Raw genomic sequence first — 20,610 nt, 5'->3', positions numbered from 1 at the left:
ACAACAAAAACACAAGTATAAACCTAGAATAAGCTATATGTTGTGGTATTTTACGTGACACAGATCACCCAACACATCCATGTAAACACTTTTTAACCTTGTAAAATTTTGTGTATCTATCCAATCATATATACCTAATGTGTCACCACCCTGATTCTACAGCTCAAAGTGTGCACATTTGAATCCCATCAGTGGCTTTCTAATCTTAGCGACCCATTTAGGTGCTTGAAACAGAACTGGTATTTTGCCCCACTAAAAGTGGATCATTGTCTGATTTCTGCAGCACTCTCAGTGGATGTGACACTGTAAAATTTCTGTTCCAGGCTGTTACACCCTTACCTTACCATTTGCAGCAAGAAAAGTGTCGAGTCTGGCATTGGTCCTCACTTGGTCCACTTTTATTTCTCCCTTTGGCTAAAAAAGCAGTAAGTGGGATTCTTGGGGTCATTTGTCTCACAGACCTCATCGGTTCCTTTAGAAATTATTTAAAGGGACTTAGCGACTTCTAAGAACAAGGTCAGACTTGGCAAATCTTTTATTTTGGACAGGAACCTTTACTAGGGCTGATTAAACGTCAGCAGCATTTGTTTTTTGACAATTCCAAACTGGAATACAATTTTTTTTTCTGTTAAAAATGGGCAAAAAAACCCCATTTAACATGCATGTGAGTCATTTTTCTGTCTGAGCTGAGATTAGTTATTATCATGACATAAAGAGTCTCAAATTAATGAGCTTAAATTTTCTTGCAGCCTGGTGGAACAAACCTGTGGACCATCTCAACTGACCCCTGATGTCTTAGAAGTAAAACTTTTAAAAAATGAATAAAAGCTGTAGCTTCAGCAGGGCGCTTGTGATGCGAAAGGAGACACACACGTTTTTTCTTAAATCTGTAAACAAATCCTGCTAAATGTCACCTGTTACTGCACTAATTCTGTTCTGGAGCTTTAAGAAGTTAACAGTGTAGCAGCACAAGATCCAGTTTTCAACCAGCTTTGGGCTCGAGTGACCCTCCAGCTCACAGAAGGTTTTCAGAGCAGATTGGCAAGTACAATTCACTGCACAATCTGATATCTTGGTGTTTCGATTATCATAATTAATCTGCTCCAGGTTCAACATTGCAAGTGACCAGTCGCATTGCTGTGATGTCATAGTTGTTGAATGTGGAAACACCATCACAGCAAACACTAACCTTGACCCTGTTGGTGTTTGTTTTTTCCTGAGTAGACATTGGCAAGTTTCTTTCCACGTCACAATACTGTGACATCACAACAATGTGATTGATTTCTGGCCGTGTTAGCCTGGACCAACATTAATTATGATGATCCAGGAACAACACTAACACAAGTCAGTACACCTACTATCACCAGCTGCAGCACAAAATTGGATATATTTTCGAGCTGTGGGGTGAGCCTTGGAACACTTTCCCGATGAGGCTTCTTGTCGAGAGACAGGAAGAGCCAGTGCTATCTGATAAGAGGTAGTTGAACCTTCAAAATAAGAGCACAGGGCTTGTCCGATAGTTTGATTGTGTCACCTCAGACAGATGAAAGCAAATAAATAAATCACTTAATATTCTTGGTGGTATGTATGTACAAAAATGTGCACGTAAATAACAAATATTAGCCAAGCTTTTTTTCCCCTTCGTGATGTGGGTTTCTACTGTGATGACATTGACACTTGAGTAAATTACACAGACCATTGGAGAAAATGGTTTCATATTGATGGTTTGTATCTGTGACTGCTTGTTTTCAATCCATTCATGTGCTATAATATATGAATGTACTGTATCAAGGATTTAGGTTTATTATTGTCAGACTGACACAGAAAAACCAACATTTTCTACCAGAGTTTTTGTTTTTTAGATCAACGGCTCAGGCTTATTTTAAAGTAATCGGTCCTATCTACTCCAATTTATGGATTTCAACATTTCTTTCTTTTTGGTTGTTTTACTGTTTACTGTACCAAAGTCAGTGTTGCCCTACCCTGCTCTGAACTTACTACAGTAAAAATAAAACATGTTCATTGTCACCATTTAGTGTTTCCTCAGTGAGAAAACTCATCAAGTTTTGTGCTCACAGGGGGAAAAAACTTCTTCCACGTCCTCTCTTGAAATATAAAGTTTCAAAATGATGTATGAAGATGTGCGTGGGTGTGAGAGGGAATATTATTGTGTAATGAGAATAAAGGCTTTCAATTCAATTTCAATTCAATTTTTTTCTGTAATGTAGGCCTAAAATGATAAAGTGTTAAAGCAATGAGGGAACTTTTTTTTAGCATTATTTTTTTTTTTTTAAAGTGGCACTCACGTGCTTCCATACTTTTCATAAAACATCCTTTTGTACTAATAATAGCATTAGCTGCTCCAAATCTTAACACCTGACTTAACTTAAAAATTGTGTCACCAGATCAAATAATTGGATGCACTACAAATGCCACTTCTAAAAAGATTCTATAGCAATGTCACAAGTTCTTGCACCTGTTGGTTAAAATTATTTAAAGCTGCTGCTTGTTGAACTCTGTCAGGCCTGCTGGTTATTGTTGTATAACAGCAGTACTGCCTGAAAATAAGACTGCTATCTTTGAGTGTTATCGTAGTAGTATATTAAATAGATCTGCATGCTATGTCTTTCATGTACTGGCTATGACTACCTTGTGCTGCACTGTACTTTGCATAAATATAGTTAAAGTTTCTCCGTGTTTATAATGAAGATTTTCCATCTGTGCGAAGCCCACTGGCAGCAGCAGCCTCAGCCCCTAGCTAATCCTCTTAGACTGTTTTGTTGTTTTCCTTTAATTGAAGTCTCTGTCGGGAGTCTCTGGTTCTCCTGGCTTGACTAGTACAGGACAGCTGTGCTCTCAGCTGAAATACACGCTAACGGGGGGTTGAGCATTTAGGAACAAGCACAGGGAGTCCAGCCATTATTTCACTGTTTTTACTTTTCGCTCATGTAAATCTTTGTAAATCTTCCTCTTGTTTTCTGTTGTCACCCCCTTGTGTGATTGCCTCCTAACTTCTTAACTTTTCTTTTTTTTTCCTTTTTTTTGCAGAGTTGTTTTGAGGTCGGACTGCTGAGATGACAAGGCTGTGACAGTGTGTGACTAAGTGTGTCTGTATTGGGCTCATTCCTGTGAGATGGCTACTGCAAAGAAAAGTGAGTGTATACTGTTGTATGCATTCTTTAAAAGTACTTCTAAGTCATTCTGTAGTAATGTGCCAGATGATGGTGTGATTGCCTGCAATTTTTAGAAACAGGAAATGCCCACTTTAAACTGGTGAGACAGACAGACAAACAGCAACGGCTGTAATATTCAACATATAGGCAGCCCACACTAACCCGAGATTCGAATGTTTTTGTTTTTTTAAGTTCTACTGAATAACTCAGTCGTGTGGCAACAGACTGCAAAAATAATTTGCATAAAGTTATTTGGGAAGGGGGGGAGGTACTGAAAGAGGAAACCAGTTTGCTGATACATTTGGTACAGGAAATCACGCACAGTCATATGAAAAACTGAGTACACACAAGTTGTAAGTTCTAGATTTGCCGCTGTACGTGTTGTGTGACTCACTTTGGGCTAAGCGTTAGCTGTCACACAGACGGCCTCACATTTTGTTCTAGAATACGTTGGTATATAGAGAAGTGCATGGTCGACTCGGTGATTGCAGGATGTCCAGGTCCTGTGACTGAAAATCAAGCCCAAATCATCATGCCTCCACCACCATGCTGACATTTGGTATGCGTTGTGCTGTGCTGTGTATGTTTGGTTTTCTCCTAACGTGGTGCTGTGTATTATGGCCAAACACTTCCACTTTGTCATATCTGTCCAAAACACATTTTCCTGTAATTCCTGTTCAGATGCTACAGCCGAGTTGGTTTATTCTTTTTAGAGAGACGATGCTTTTTCTTGCTAACCCCTCCAAACAAGCCATACTTGTTAAGTCTTTGTCTAATATGATGAACTTTAACTTTTTCATGCACTTTAACATTTAACATGCCACTGAGGCCTGTAATGTTTGAATGTCGCACTTGTTGTTTTTTCTGAGCAGGTTCTCTGAGCGTTACATGGTCTGACCATGAGGCTAATTTGCTTACATTGTGGCTTTGTGTTAACATACACCTGAGTGCTCCAGACCAGCAGACTGCCAAAACTTCTGCTTTTATAGAGGTGCTCACATTTGCTGATGATCAGTTAATCAAACAGATTTGATTAGGAATATCTAAACTGCTACTTGCCCTCTTAAGTAAGTAAAGGGTAAGTAAGGGTTTGTTTTTCACAGGAAAGGATAGGAAAGGAAATGATGAGTAGTCGTGTGAAACTTTCATTTTCACATTACTATATATAGATGCGTAAAAAAAAAACCCAAACAAAAAAACAGTTTTACTCATCTTGGACATGAGCTACAGTTTTAGATGCTTCATATTTGGCTAACTGACGTAGCACTTCTTCTGTATTCATTGTTTATTAGAAGGTAAACGAAAGGAAAAAAATAGAGTAACTAGTTCCCTGTTAGAATTCATGATGACGCATAACCACAGATTAACCATTTCAGCCATGACACAGCCTGACTTAAATTATTTTTTTGATTGAAAAGCAGAAATGGTACAGTGAGGCATGCCAGGGAACAATGACTATGTGTTTATCTCTATGAAAACTTAATCTCCTTCGCAGTAGTTATGGATACTTGTTGCCTTCACAGACCACTTTGCAGACCTTTGTTAGGTTCACTGATGGCTGGTTTTACAGGGTTTGGATTGGCTCAGATATCACAGGAAGAGTGTGTCTTAGAAGTTGTTACCTTTAGTACAGTAAAAGTATTTTATAATAAGCAGTAAAAATTTTACTGTGGAGATTTCAATCATCTTCTTTTGTCCTTTTGAACATTGCCGTGTGCGAGTATCTGTGGTAATCTGTAACACACAAAATGTTATTGTTGTTGTTTGTTTTTTAAAAATCTTTTCCCAGGAGGATTTTGTAAATTACTGTGCGCTTTCATCTGCTGCATATCAGCGGGATCAGTCTCCCTCAGTTGTCTTCATATGAAATTTTATATTTGTTGTAGCTTGGACCACTTCATGGGCTTGGACACGTCTGTGTTACTTAGGGCCGAGGTCAGTGGATGTAAAGGCGACAGAAAAGAAGCTAAAAGAAGACAGGAAGACATAGATGAGCGTGTGTGATCGCACTTTAACCATGCCCAGCAGTGTGCTGAAAGCAAAATTGAAGGTTTTTTTCTCTTCTTCCCACAAAGAGTGCTACTAAATGTGGTAATATAACCAAATGTGAGAGTCTCAGGTGGGTCATTTCAGAGTTGTTACCAAATATTGAAGCTTGCAGTTAGTTGGTGTGATGTTAACAGTAGACACTGGTAATATTTTTTATCTTTTTATTAACTGCAGTTTTTTTCATTAATAACAGCTGATTGGGTTTTTTGGGGGGGTTTTTTTGCAATTTTTGGAGGTAATGATATTTTACGTCCAGTCTGCAAACACTGCACTTGATTCCTAAACCCACCAGGATTAGACTGATAGGCTAACAGCCTACAGTAATATTCAGCAAAGCAGAAAGGGACATGCTGACAGGCAGATTAGTGGAAGGACATAAGTAGATGTATATTGATCTGAAATAAGCCAGTTGAGCAGGGCTGCGTGTTAATTTGTGTGTACACATTCTTTTTTGTGCTAACTCGGGGATATGAGACCAGTCTAAGCAGTGCCAGCTCTCAGTATTGTGATAATGATAGGGTTAGGGTTTGGCTCAGATCTGCGCCTTTGATGCAGTTCTTGTATGTGAAAGTACCTCAAATACACACGAAATGCTTGTGTTAAAGAGGTTATCTGTAAATAGGTTTTCAGTCAAATGCAACTTAAATATATAAAATCAAAGGTTAATTTATTTAAATAATTCATCATTAAGAAAAATGTGCTTGGTCTAGTGAATTTCATTTGACCAGATTAAATTAAATGTAAGTACATTGTACTTATGTAACAAAAATTATATGGGGAATAACTTAAAGTCGGCAATCTGGGCAGATATATTTTTTTGAGTGTCTTTAAGAAAGAATTGCCTTTGTTGATCTTTGTGAGTGGATTCATTAGTGAAAGAAATTACCGCCAAGTCTGTCTGGATGAGTAGATCTTTAGCATTCATAGGAACATGACACCAGATGAATGATAAAACTGAAAAGTGTTTATGAATGAACTTTTTTGGATGTACAGGCCTCTGGAAGTTACAGTTTTAAATCAGCAATGGAGGTGATGGATGGCTGCAGCATTACTTTTGGCATGAGTGGATCACCCTGTTGAAGAAGATTAGCATTTTAGAGGGTTATAAAATCTTTTTTGATAAAAATCTAGAAGCCTGTTTACATAAAAACACAAGTAAACACATTAGCTGTGAGCTACAGATGCATTTTTGGTACGATCCAGGGGTTAAAGCGGGATTTGGACAGCTCTAACAGCAGCTCAGATAACAACCATAGATATATATTTGTTTGTCTTAGTGGCTTTGTTAGATTTGTTTTGTTTGTGTAGAGGCTGTGTGATCTGCTGACCTTTTATTTGCTGCTGTGGCTCTGAGGTTTATGGATCTTTGTGGATTTAGGCAGCTGCATTGTATAATATATCAGCAGATATTACTCAGGCTGGGACACTAGCTTGAGTGATATCTGCCTAGCTGTAGTATGAAATTGGAATTTGGCAACAGATAGTGAAGAACATCAGCCTAAATTCAAACGAATGAGTGAAAACCCTGACCTAACCAAACATTGAGCATGGTTACTACTGCAAATAAAAAAAATAAAAAACTTTAACAGGCTTCATGTATAATGTTTACCCCACATAGCCTGTACTTAGGTGCGCCGTCCAAGTGTACTAACAGCTAGTCAAATTTCAATGACTCATTTTTTTTCCATCTGTGAGAACAGTATCATCTGTGATTTGTTTGTGTAAAAACGTCTCGTTCTTTCTTTGAACTCCTAACTGGCTCGCCAGCTTGTGGCAAACACTCATCTTTATCCATCCTCCTTTAACAAAAAAAAAAAAAAAAAAAAACCTATGACTTATTTATTACTAGTTGTATTTATTGCAGCTTTCAGTTTCTTTAAGATGATCATGCTTAATTTGCTGAGCAGTCATTGCCCTTTAAAAGTCTTCTTCAATCATCCCCTTGTGTCCTTTGAACTCAGCCGATCTGCTCTTTCATTGAATTGTATTTCTAATTATTGTTCTTTACATTTTGCATTTGTGAGACCATGTTTCACACCCCCAAAATATTAGTAGGGACATAAAAATATCAGTGGTAAATCTTAACTGTAGTAACAACCAGGGCTGGGCCATATCATATGGTCAGTGATAATAATATTATAAATATAATATAAAAAATGTCATATCATTGCTATAGCGATGCTATACAAGCCCGGGCGTGTCTGAAAACACTGTGCCAGGCTCCAAACATTTAGTATCTAAAAATGAAGGTACTCTAGAAACCTCCAACAAAGCAGAGTCCTTCAAAATAGATGAGAAAACCAACCCCACCAAATATGGAAGCAGCACACTTATTTTACCACACCACTGAGTGAAACCAGGCTATAAAAACAGCAAACACTAGCAGCATGTTTAAAGTCACTTTTATTCCTTATTGTGAAGCTCAATTTGAACTTCAAGTCATTATTAGTATGTATGCCTAAATGCATCGAGTTGCTGCAAGATAATTGGCTGATCACATATTTACAATACTGAGCAGTTGAACAAATGTACCTTATAAAGTGGCCAGCGAGTGGATCTGTAAATACACATGTAGCGTCATAGTCATTTGTTAGTTTCTGAGCAAAACATTACAGCTCTTAGATTTACAACTCATGCCATTATTTTTTTTTCTTAAACTGCTAATTTTTTCACATGGAGTCAAAGTTCAGGTAGACTCGCTGTAGATAAAAGCACATTTCTTAATCGGACTTTTCAAGCTATAGCATATCGTTTTGACTGTGAAAGGCTGCTTTACTGCAAAAAGTCTGCCTTTACATGAGTAATTACTCTCCCATGAAGCCCTATTGTATGAACTTCAAGCCTTCAAAAAGCCTTATAGCAGGGTGAAAAGTGCTCTCATGTGATTTAGATGACTATAGTAAAGCTTAATATTTGATAGAGAGCTACGTCTTCTCAGAAAGAAAGAAAAAATGCATACATATTATTGCTGAAGTTTAAATTATGTGTGGTGATCATTATATCATTGTATCCACTCACCTTCTATTTGAATAAAAAAGGAAAAAGAGAGCTCTAGGCTCTATTTTTCAAATGTTATTAAGTTTCCCACGTATATTGGTACTCTATACTCCAAAATAAGATACAAGAAATGTCTAGTAGATGTTAAAAGATTTGCTCTTGATCAGTATAAAGCATTACTCCTACAGGAGCTGATGAATTTAAGCTTATAGCTGATTCAGAAATGCATTTGTAATGGTTCTATAAAACAAATGATGATATCAGATAAAACCTCTCTGACCTCTGGGTGTCTTCAATAAAGGTAAAAAGAAAATGTGCACATAAATTATGAACTAATTAAATTATTAAAAGGTTTTTGTAAAAAACAAACAAAAAAAATCACGTAAGTTCAAAAAAACAGGTTTAATAATGGTGACTCACCTGAATCCAAAAACTTCAGGTCCATCATTCAGAGGTTATTCAGTTTCTTGCATTTGGACCTGCTACAGCATTTTTTTGTTTATTTATTTCTTTTTTGTAGATATAGGTTTCATGTGTGTATTGTTATTGGTTATAAATGATGGTTTATCTCAATTTGATCTTCATTGTCAATTGAGACAATCCCAGTAGCTGCACACTCCCCAGTCCTATATGAACTGCTCCAAATGTAAAGATAAACCTTTTAATTGTGACGTTATAATGTGACTTTGAAGTGTTGACGTATTTAAAATGTAGCATACATCAATAATTTCTTTTATTTGAACAGGATTTAAAATTGGGAATTTTTTGTCACAGATTTATTCTATTTTTTTTCTTTGCCTAAACTAATTACCCTAAACATGAAACAAGTAGTATTCCTTTTATCATTAGAGTATTTTTATAGTAACATTGAATCGGTGTGCAACTTTGCCAAAACAATGTCGGACTCTGTAGTTTTCTCTGGTCCCCTCCCCAATCAGACCAGGAGTGACATGTTTAGCCGCATGTTCTCCTTAAATTGCTGGCTGTCTGAGTGGTGTCCCAGAAACGATGTGGGCTTCATAGATAATTGGCAAACCTTCTGGAGGAAACCTGGTCTTGTTAGGAGAGACGGCATCCATCCCACTTTGGATGGAGCAGCTCTCATTTCTAGAAATATGGACAAATTTATTAAACCCCCCAAAATATGACTATCCAGAGTTGGGACCAGGAAGCAGAGTTGCAGTCTTACACGCTTCTCTGCAGCTTCTCTCCTCCTGCTACCCCCCCAAAAACCCATCTCCATAGAGACTGTGTCAGCTTCCAAAAAGACAAAAAACAAACTAAAAACCAGCAACAAACAACTTAAACATAAACAATCACAAAGAAAGAACAATACAGTATCCACATCTGAACCAAAGAGTAAAACAGTGAAATGTGGATTATTAAATATTAGGTCTCTCTCCTCCAAGTCTCTGTTAGTACATGACTTAATAATTGATCAACAAATTGATTTACTCTGCCTTACAGAAACCTGGTTGCAGCAGGATGATTATGTTAGTTTAAATGAATCAACACCCCCGAGCCATTCTAACTACCAGAAATCTCGAAGCACAGGCCGAGGGGGCGGTGTGGCAGCAATTTTTCACACCAGCCTATTAATTAATGAAAGACCAAGACAGACTTTTAATTCATTTGAAAGCCTGATGCTTAACATTGTCCACCCCAGCTGTGAAACTCAGAAACCAGTCTTACTTGTTATCATCTATCGTCCACCTGGGCCTTACACAGAGTTTCTGTCTGATTTCTCAGACTTTATATCTAATTTAGTTCTGAGCTCAGATAAAATAATTATTGTGGGTGATTTTAACATCCATGTAGATGCTAAGAATGACAGCCTCAACATGGCATTTAATCTGTTATTAGACTCAATTGGTTTCTCTCAAAATGTAAAAGAACCCACCCACCACTTTAATCACACTCTAGATCTTGTTTTAACATATGGCATCGAACCTGAACATTTAACAGTGTTTCCTGAAAACCCTCTCCTGTCTGATCATTTCCTGATAACATTTACATTTACAATAATTGATTACACAGCGGTGAAGAGTAGACTTTATCAAAGTAGATGTCTTTCTGAAAGCACTGTAACTAAGTTTAAGAATATAATCCACCCACTGTTATCATCTCCAATGCCCTGTACCAACACAGAGCAAAGCAGCTATCTGAACGCTACCCCAACAGAGGTCGATTATCTTGTTAATAATTTCACCTCCTCACTACGTACGACTCTGGATACTGTAGCTCCTGTGAAAACTAAGGCCTCAAATCAGAAGTACCTGACTCCGTGGTATAATTCTGAAACACGTACCCTAAAGCAGATGACTCGTAATCTGGAGAGGAAATGGCGTGTCACAAATCTAGAGGATCATCATTTAGCCTGGAGAAATAGTTTGCTGCTTTATAAGAAAGCCCTCCGCAAAGCCAGAACATCTTACTATTCATCACTGATTGAAGAAAATAAGAACAACCCTAGGTTTCTCTTCAGCACTGTAGCCAGGCTGACAAAAAGTCAGAGCTCTTTTGAGCCAACCATCCCTTTAACGTTAACTAGTAATGACTTCATGAACTTCTTCACAAATAAAATTTTTATCATTAGAGAAAAAATTACCAATAATCATCCCACAGATGTAATATTATCTACAGCTACTCTTAGTACCATTGATATTAAGTTAGACTCTTTTTCTCCAATTGATCTTTCTGAGTTAACTTCAATAATTACTTCCTCCAAACCATCAACGTGTCTTTTAGACCCCATTCCTACAAAACTGCTCAAAGAAGTCCTGCCATTAATTAATTCTTCGATCTTAAATATGATCAACCTATCTCTAATAATCGGCTATGTACCACAGGCCTTCAAGCTGGCTGTAGTTAAACCTTTACTCAAAAAGCCATCTCTAGACCCAGCAGTCTTAGCTAATTATAGGCCAATCTCCAACCTTCCTTTCATATCAAAAATCCTTGAAAGAGTAGTTGTCAAACAGCTAACAGATCATCTGCAGAGGAATGGTTTATTTGAAGAGTTTCAGTCAGGTTTCAGAGCTCAGCACAGCACAGAAACAGCTTTAGTGAAGGTTACAAATGATCTTCTTATGGCCTCTGACAGTGGACTCATCTCTGTGCTTGTCCTGCTAGACCTCAGTGCAGCGTTCGATACTGTTGATCATAATATCCTATTAGAGCGATTAGAACATGCTGTAGGTATTACAAGTACTGCGCTGCAGTGGTTTGTATCATATCTATCTAATAGACTCCAATTCGTGCATGTAAATGGAGAGTCCTCTTCACACACTGAGGTTAATTATGGAGTTCCACAGGGTTCAGTGCTAGGACCAATTCTGTTTACATTATACATGCTTCCCTTAGGCAGTATCATTAGAAGACATAGCATACATTTTCACTGCTATGCAGATGACACCCAGCTCTATCTGTCCATGAAGCCAGATAACACACACCAATTAGTTAAACTGCAGGAATGTCTTAAAGACATAAAGACCTGGATGGCCGCTAACTTTCTGCTTCTTAATTCAGATAAAACTGAGGTTATTGTACTCGGCCCTGAAAATCTTAGAAATATGGTATCTAATCAGATTCTTACTCTGGATGGCATTACCTTGGCCTCCAGTAACGCTGTGAGGAACCTTGGAGTCATTTTTGACCAGGACATGTCCTTCAACGCACATATTAAACAAATATGTAAGACTGCTTTCTTCCATTTGCGCAACATCTCTAAAATTAGAAATATCCTGTCGCAGAGTGACGCTGAAAAACTAGTTCATGCATTTATTACTTCCAGGCTGGACTACTGTAATTCATTATTATCAGGATGTCCAAAAAACTCACTGAAAAGCCTTCAGCTAATCCAAAATGCTGCAGCAAGAGTCCTGACAGGGACTAGAAAGAGAGAGCATATTTCTCCTGTTTTGGCTTCCCTTCATTGGCTTCCTGTTAAATCCAGAATTGAATTCAAAATCCTGCTCCTCACATACAAGGTCTTAAATAATCAGGCCCCATCTTATCTTAATGACCTTGTAGTACCATATCACCCTATTAGAGCGCTCCGCTCTCGCTCTGCAGGCCTACTTGTTGTTCCTAGAGTATTTAAAAGTAGAATGGGAGGGAGAGCCTTCAGTTTTCAGGCCCCTCTTCTGTGGAACCAGCTTCCAGTTTGGATTCGGGAGACAGACACTATCTCTACTTTTAAGATTAGGCTTAAAACTTTCCTTTTTTCTAAAGCATATAGTTAGGGCTGGACCAGGTGACCCTGAATCCTCCCTTTGTTATGCTGCAATAGATGTAGGCTGCCGGGGGATTCCCATGATGCATTGAGTTTTTCCTTTCCAGTCACCTTTCTCACTCACTATGTATTAATAGACCTCTCTGCATTGAATCATATCTGTTATTAACCTCTGTCTCTCTTCCACAGCATGTCTTTATCCTGTCTTCCTTCTCTCACCCCAACCGGTCGCAGCAGATGGCCGCCCCTCCCTGAGCCTGGTTCTGCCGGAGGTTTCTTCCTGTTAAAAGGGAGTTTTTCCTTCCCACTGTCGCCAAAGTGCTTGCTCATAGGGGGTCATATGATTGTTGGGTTTTTCTCTGTATCTATGAAGCGCCTTGAGGCGACTTTTGTTGTGATTTGGCGCTATATAAATAAAATTGAATTGAATTGAATTGAACTGAATGAGCACATTTACGGTACTGAAAAATGTTTGAAAGTCAAATACCTGATGCCAAACACTGTGCTCCTAAAATCAAATATGGAAGTATCAGGGTGAATATCGTGACTTGGGAAAGACTCATTATTAATACTGTGGTATGTGTTGAATTCATAAAAAGGCACAGATCAGATAAGAAAACTCATTTTACGGATAATATTGACATACTCTGACTCTTCTCATCCTTTATCTGGAGACTTATAAGGTAGCGTTGTCTAGGATAACAAGGCTAATAAATTCAGTTTAAAGTTAGTTTACATTTTGCTTATCTTGTTTTAGAACTTCGAGTATGGGATATTGTTAATATTAAAAGGCTTCTTGTTGTTTTCTTTGATATAAAGAGCTTTGGATATGAAACATCCTTCCTCAGTTTCCAGTTCTATTTCTACACAGTGATCCTGCACATATGGAACATGATGTAACTCCACAAACTCATTACTGTGACCCAGATTGCTGATAGCAAGCACTTCTAATCTCTAATATGAGTCTGAATAAAAGTTAAATGGAACTAGAGTGACAGTAATGCCTGTGCTTTGTGTAAATGTAGCTGGCTGTGTTAGTATATGTACTAAAGGTAAATGCATCAGTCTTGTGCTATGAGTTTGAATACTGGATTGCACTGGAGAGCCACTTATGGTATGCACGGTCACGTCGGGGCTTGTTTCTAAAAATATGTACTCATCGTTCTTACAGCAGACGTTTGTATCTATAAAAACAACTTATTGCTTTATTAATATTTTCAGTTATACTGCTACAGCTGGGATAGACTTCAGGCCCCCCATGACCTTGACATGGATAAGTGGAAGAGAATGGATGGATGGATGTTACAGTGATCTCTGCTGTTAGGGCCAACATAGCCAGCATTTTGCATAATGATGTCTGTGTATGTATATGTATTCCCTGTGAGACCAAAGTTTAGGCCTAAAATGTCTGAAAATGCTTGTCTGCAGACAGTTTTTTTCTGTTGTTGGCTTTGAATGATGTCATAGAGAGGGGTATCCTTACATGGCTATGTCAGTCATATAGCGCTTAATATGACCACAGAAGTTCCACCCATCTTCTTAAAACCTGCTGTTTGTTAAAGACAGCCAATTAGAGGAAGGTTTGCTCAAACGGAGAGGAGCTAAAAGAACTTGTGTCAGACACAAGTTGAATTGAGGGGCTCCACCAAGTCCCACTAATGGATAAATGTGGATTATTTTAAACTGTAAATCATGCAAAACTGCTCTAGTAGAGACTAGTTCCACATAAATAAGTTTCTTGAAACACTAGAGGGCTTCTGTTTAGAAAATGAATGTTAGTGACTTTCTGAGAAAGTGCAACACGTTGGTGTAAAGATAAGTTATCAATACCAGTTTCGGTTAGCATTAGTAGAGGCCAATCAGTTGAAGAACTACTGGAAAAAGATGAAAGAACATTTTCATATCTTTTGACTTCTTTACTTGTTAAGGCAAGACGTTTTAAAATGAATTCACCGTTGCCACTGAAAAGGAAGTAGCAGCTGCCGGCAACCTTTATTGACATTAACCTCCTTGCCCCAAGGAAAAATTGATGTTTGCTCGGTGATTGCATTGAACTCTTTTGCTGTCTGAGGCAAATTAGTTAACAAGTGTTCAATAACAAGGTGATTGCCCCGGTTGCCTGTTGGGAGCCAGGCTGCTTCCAAACAATGGAGACCTGACTTAGTGCAGTCACTCACAAACAGATCACAACACAGTGCGATTAACTGGAGTGAGTCTGTGCTGATGAGTGCGACTGGTCTGCGATGTCTTACAATAGGGCACTTGACTAAATTGGTTCTTGAGTGGTTGTATTATGGTTATATTTCTTTGTGTTTCTTTAAGTGCTTAAACTCCTGTAGTTAATTTGCCATCCTGCAGTGACTACATCACTATTTATAGAGGAATTTTAGTTTCAGATCCAGGTTTTACCGAGTATCTGAATATATCTAAAGGATTTAATATGAGTTGAATATGAATGATTTCATTGTACACAGCAACAAATTTGATATTTTCGCCCTGTTGTTAGAGTTAATTGACAGATTATTGCAAACATGAAATTACCAATTTGACCCCATACAGTCACAAACTGTAGACTGTCTCCTTGTTATTGCCATTTCATTGTGCCATCCAACCATCCAAATTGTTGCAGTTCTAGTTCCTGTACCTTTCAAAGGCAACACAATTGCAAGTTCATTGCACGTGATGTTTTCTTTGATATTACCTAATGAATGTAGAATATCCAAGTTTTTACTTTATTTCATTTCTTTTTACTAGCTCTGCTGCACATGCTGGGCTTTGGTTATTTTTACAGGAGCTAGCCTTAAACAAAAATTCTATTTGATTACTTTAACAAAAAAAAAAAGTAGGTTTAGGTTGTGCTACATAATTAAATGAGCTGGATCAGTTATACCTTACACAAATTGAACCTGTGCATATTAATATGCTCACTTGTCAGGAAACTGGCCTTTATATAAATTTAGCTTATATTAATCTGATATGTCTTTATTTTCAGATTACTATTGGTTTCCTGTTTCTGTGAGATAAGAAATTCATTATTTTTGATTTAATCTGCTCTTCAAGACAAATGCTAGGATATTGCCTAGCTTCACTGTCTTAGATTGGTAATTAATTCAGATGGTATCAGCTTCACCAACTGTTGGCTTATTATAATTTGGCAGAGGATGTTTGACAAAAACCCTGTGCTTAAATTAAAGTAACATTTCTGGTCCAGATCTGAAGGGCAGGGAAACCCTCTGCCAGTAAATGTGAGGATAGTTTAACTTCAGACTTGACTTCAGAAAAAGAAATAAATCTCCCCAACTGTCAGTTTGGCAAGAAACAAAATGTGGTTTAAATTACTCTCTTGCACACCACGAATGAGAAAATGTATTAAAAAAGACATTAATATTCTGACTGCTGTAAATGAGCCTTGATTGGAGTGAGTGTGACTTTGGTGACATTTAGCTCACTGAATTAATAATGCTGATCCCAGATAGCTTTTCAGTGTGGTGGTGCATGGGCCTGTTACACTGTGACTCCGAACATAAACACACCTAAGCCAAAGAAGTAACCCAGCAAAGTTTGTTCCATGGTGAAGTAATGCTTTATGAAATCCAAGTTAGACATGTGGGCCTTGTTGTCAAACAGTCTTTTTTAGAGATTAAACAGAGATAAAACACAGTTTTAAAAACAACAACAACAACTTCCTTGAGAATATGTGTGAATGCTACAGCAGAAGTAGAAGAGCTTGTATGAATTTGTGAGTGAGATTGTATAGAGGGCTTTGAGTGCTCAAGTACAGCTAAAAAAGTGCTTAACAAGAACCAGTTCATTTACCATTACCATACAACTGTGCAGACAGAGGTTGGTTAAACAATGACATTATTGCAGATTGTATTAGTTTGAAGTTGTATTTAATATTATGACATGTTAAATGATAAATAGAGAAAGTAAAGCTCCTTACATGCCATCTGAAGCACAGTACATCCATCTTAAGGTGTCAGAAACTGTTTAATCGAAATAGAAGTGGTTAAAAAATGTCCTACTTCAGCTAAAGCACTGACCTCCTTCTGGGATTCTTTGGAGAAAAGCTATCGATCAAGTAGTTCAAGTTCAACTCCTCAAACTCTTCAGATTTAGTGGCTATAAGTGACCGGCTGTGAGTGCGCCTCCTTGTTATCTTTAGAAACTAACATCTTGAATATTAACACAAAGGACCGTTATCCTTGCAAAGCACTGACAGGAAGCAGCAGATAGTTTTCACTGTATATAAAGCTAGTTTGGGCTGCTTCCTTATTCACAGCAGGTAGCTCCACATGTTTGAGTTGCAGATTTTTATTTTTTCATGCCAGGTCTCCTTCCTGATTCGACCTTGAAGGGAATTGTGTCTCCTCCTGGGACCGAGCTGGGGATCTTACGCTCATTAGAGCCCAACATACATTAGGAATATTTAAATATGTAAACCGTAATTAACTATCGTTTAACTCCACAGGAGATGTCAGAGGGCGCCTCCAGTCTGCTAGCACCAATCATAGCACTGCTGCTCCACCGCTATGATTCGTCTTAATGCTGCAGACCTCGTGTGAACGTTACAAAACATACAGACATTCTTATAATCGTACTATATTGAAAAGAAACAAAAAAAGCAAACTCCACCCTCTTTCTTTGCTGCATTGTTTCGTCTGTTTATGACCACCTCAGAGTTCTCTATTAACCAAACTCGCATGGCCTTGCACAGTGTTAGAGGATCACAACATAGCTACAAGGACACACAACAGTTAACCGTCTTTAACCTGCAAGCTCCCCAGTGATGCTGAACTGTGCCCACGTGAGATAAATACTGGTGATTATCTAGTGAATTGATGGAGTGGGCGTGATGTATGCTGACTCCCTTATACTCTATTAAGGCAGCACCCGAAACCAAACTGAGTATTTCCAGCTTCTTGAGGGGACTATCTCCTGATTTTTGTCTACATGTTAAAATAGGGCATCTTAGGACAATTTCTTGACTTGATATCTCTGATATTGTGACTCACTCTCTGGAAGCTCATGTGTGATAACAACTGAGGGTTCAGACGTGCACTCACACACTGCAGCATCACTCACTTAAAGTGTTTTTATGGGCAGTAGCATTCACGGTGGCTTAAAGGATATCGTCCTATTAATAGAGTATTTCATAAATATTTAAAAAGTTGCTTAGGTATATTCTTTGTACTATTTCTCCCTGTCTTGCTGTTTAGCTGGTGTTGAAAGGCTCTGGGAAGGAGATGCTTTGAAAGGGGCTCAAATTTATGGAGGAGACCTTTGAACAAATTGTTTGTTTTTTCAGGGAATTATTATTTTTTGTGGAGGGCTGTTTATTTGGAGAAGGATTTTCCATTCTCTCACACTGGGGATGAATGCCTGGGCAGAGGAAAAATAAATAAAAATGTGTCAGTGTGTCCTATGATAACACGAAAATCTAAGGCCAAATCAGAAGTTTAGATTGCAAACCTTTAACTCTTTTATTTTGACACTGAGGTAACAGTGAGATTCACATATAGGTGTCTGTAATGTGATATCACCCTGTTTATCCTGTGGGTAAAGATAGCTTTAAGACTCTGGGTATGTGTTTGGTGTCTTTGTCTCATGCTGCGAAATGAGCGTTGGCCCAGTCAGATGGTCACTTAAAAAAGAAAAAAAAAAAAAAAAAAAAGTAAATATCTGAAGGGGATAAAATCTTTGTGCCTGATGTGTGTTTGTGTGTGCATTTTCAAGGCTTTAAAGCACCCAGAGGGTGCATACTAGCAAAGCATGCGCATGAGTGATTGTGAAGTGCTCTCCAGCAACTCTCCATTACATCACTTAAAGGAAACAACCGGCTGCTTAATGTGTGTTTTCTCCCTTTAAAGGGATGCAGTGTGAATATTTGTACATAGCAGACCTTCAGCTGCTCTTCCGTCTTTCCTCTTCCTCAGGTTGTGCTAAGGCAGGAGGCGTGCGCTTCTCAGAGGAACCCCACGCTGCATCTTCACACGTTCATTTCGATGAAAAGCTACATGACTCCGTTGTCATGGTGACTCCAGAAGATGATGGCAACTTTTTGGTCAAGGTTAGTTTAACCTTGTAATAGTTTGACACTTAATAGTTACTGAAGATTAAAGAGATGTCTTTTAATGTAGCTCAGTTTGATTTTAATTTTTTTTTTACCTTAACTGTTTTTATAACAAGTGCAGTCAAAAAGTTTCACAACTTGTTCCTTGAAAACCAAAAAAACCCCAAACGAAACCCACCACAGCTAAATTCCTGTCTTCTGCTTGTGAAGCACTGTGAGGCTTTAAGGACTTGACAGATTGTTTCCTTGACATCTTGTTCAGACCACCAGCTGAGCACAAACGTGAACTCATTCTTCAAACCAATTTGACTTTTATACTAAGGACGATCGCTAATGATGAGAGCCGAGTCTCTGTCCGACCGTGGTGCAGGTTTTAGTGGAAGAGCCTACATCAGGTCAGGAGTCAGAGAAGTATGATTGTTGTTTATTTTTAAACATTCCTGGGTTGTGCCCTGAAATTTCTTCCTGCAGAAGTTGAGGTTTCTGCTCTAACATCCTGACATGTCACATTTGATCCAAATGACTTGAAATATGGCCATGATTTTAGCTCATCACTGTGCCCTATTGCCAAATTTGGCTCTCTGCAACCTTCTTTTTCCTAAGATGAATTTCAAGTTGCTGATTAGACACAGAGGAGAAGATACGTGAACATGGGAATGGACTTTAGAGTATATCCAGATGTAGATAAGAAGGTCAGAGTTGCACAAGGAGCTTTGAAGGCAATGATGGCTGAATTTAAATCAAGTAAAGTTTTTCTTTAGCGTTTTTATCGGTGCGGTTGTAGAACAGTTTTATCTCACTTCCTGTGTCCTGCTAAAGAGTCTGAAGACCACTCTCCTCTTATGTATTGTCTGTATTAGTTGCAGTCAGACCACAGTCTCGCCTTACAGGAAGTCTAATATAAGATGCTATTTCTGACTGTCAGACGGCAGTTGAGGTAATTCACTTTACTCTGTTTCTCATCAGTTCTATATCATTGAACCCACGAATGGTAGTAAGAAAGATAGCCTTTACTCATTTATAATAATGCTTTCAAAAAAGTTAATAGTACTTCAGTATATATAAAACAGTAGGTGATTAACATGCAAATGTGCAAACATGTGGATAAAATCATATTATTATCACTGTGCACTGAACAGTCTTATGGCAGCTGATATAAAGGACCTCCTGAGGTGATCAGATGTGCACTTTGGTGCAGTCAGTCTTTGACTGAAGGTGCTGCTGTTGATAACCTTCAGGCCACAGAGTGGGTGTGCAGGGTTGATCATAGCTGATTTCAGCTTCAAGTGCATTCTTCTCTCTACTGCCTGCTGAGCTTTTTCAAGTTCAGACCCGACTGCTGGGCCGTTCCTCTATAGGTTTGTCTACTGTTCCTCTCTGCTGTGCGGACAGCTTCTCCTCAGCAGGCCCCAACAAAAAGCACTGGCCACCACCATATGGTAGACACACTGCACACCAAGGGATGGCAGATGTTCAGTGACCTTAGCCTCTGTAGAAAATAAAGTCACCTTTGTCCTTTACTGCATACCGCCTCTGTATGGCTCTTCCATATCTGTGGTTGACCACCACTTCCACTTAATTGCTTCAGATTGTTGTTAGTGTTGAAGGAGGATTAATATGAATAAAATTCTCTAGGGATTCATAATAAAGTCAGTAATTATCAAAATCTTCATGCAGGACAATTATTGACTGACCTCTGGCTGCTACATGTATTATATAAATGGAAGAAAAAATGTCTTACGTTGTCTCACCTTCAATGTAAGTGCCATGCTGTTGTTGTTTGGTGCTATAGATGACAGTACTGAGCGCTAAAATAATGAATAAAACCCCTTCTGTTCATCTGGACGTCGAGAGGGAGAAACATTTCATCTCTCATCTAAGTGACTTCTTCAGTCTTCGGGATGATTGAGACTGTTTTCAGTTTTCACATGACACATTAGATCGATCAATCTATCTTATCAGTCTACAAAATAAAAAGCAGTGTGATTAGTGTAGACACAAAACAATGTCTAAGTTGTGTGAATATTTTAGTTAGAGGATGTTACTAGAAGTGGATATGGAGAGCTAATAAGAGGACGTGTTAG

The 20,610-nt window shown here is 38.3% G+C and overlaps 1 protein-coding gene across 2 annotated transcripts in view; it reads left to right on the top strand.

Annotated features, from left to right (window-relative positions):
* Window positions 1–20,610, top strand: part of adisspb (adipose secreted signaling protein b) — a 56,366-nt gene that overhangs the window by 11,588 nt on the left and 24,168 nt on the right. For both annotated transcript variants that reach the window (XM_085451019.1, XM_085451018.1), the window contains exons 2-3: window positions 3,049–3,152; window positions 18,390–18,523. In XM_085451019.1, coding sequence (XP_085307145.1) covers window positions 3,134–3,152; window positions 18,390–18,523 — 153 coding nt within the window. In that variant the 5' untranslated portion in view covers window positions 3,049–3,133. The remainder of the gene's footprint in view (window positions 1–3,048; window positions 3,153–18,389; window positions 18,524–20,610) is intronic.

The sequence above is a fragment of the Copadichromis virginalis genome, linkage group LG3 (assembly GCF_057382275.1).
Source record: "Copadichromis virginalis isolate Kocher_CV1m ecotype Utaka linkage group LG3, C_Virginalis_male_GT1.1, whole genome shotgun sequence".
In the NCBI taxonomy this organism is placed as follows: Eukaryota; Metazoa; Chordata; class Actinopteri; order Cichliformes; family Cichlidae; genus Copadichromis; species Copadichromis virginalis.
Note: the sequence above shows the minus strand (reverse complement) of the source record. Positions and strands in the feature narration are given on the sequence as shown.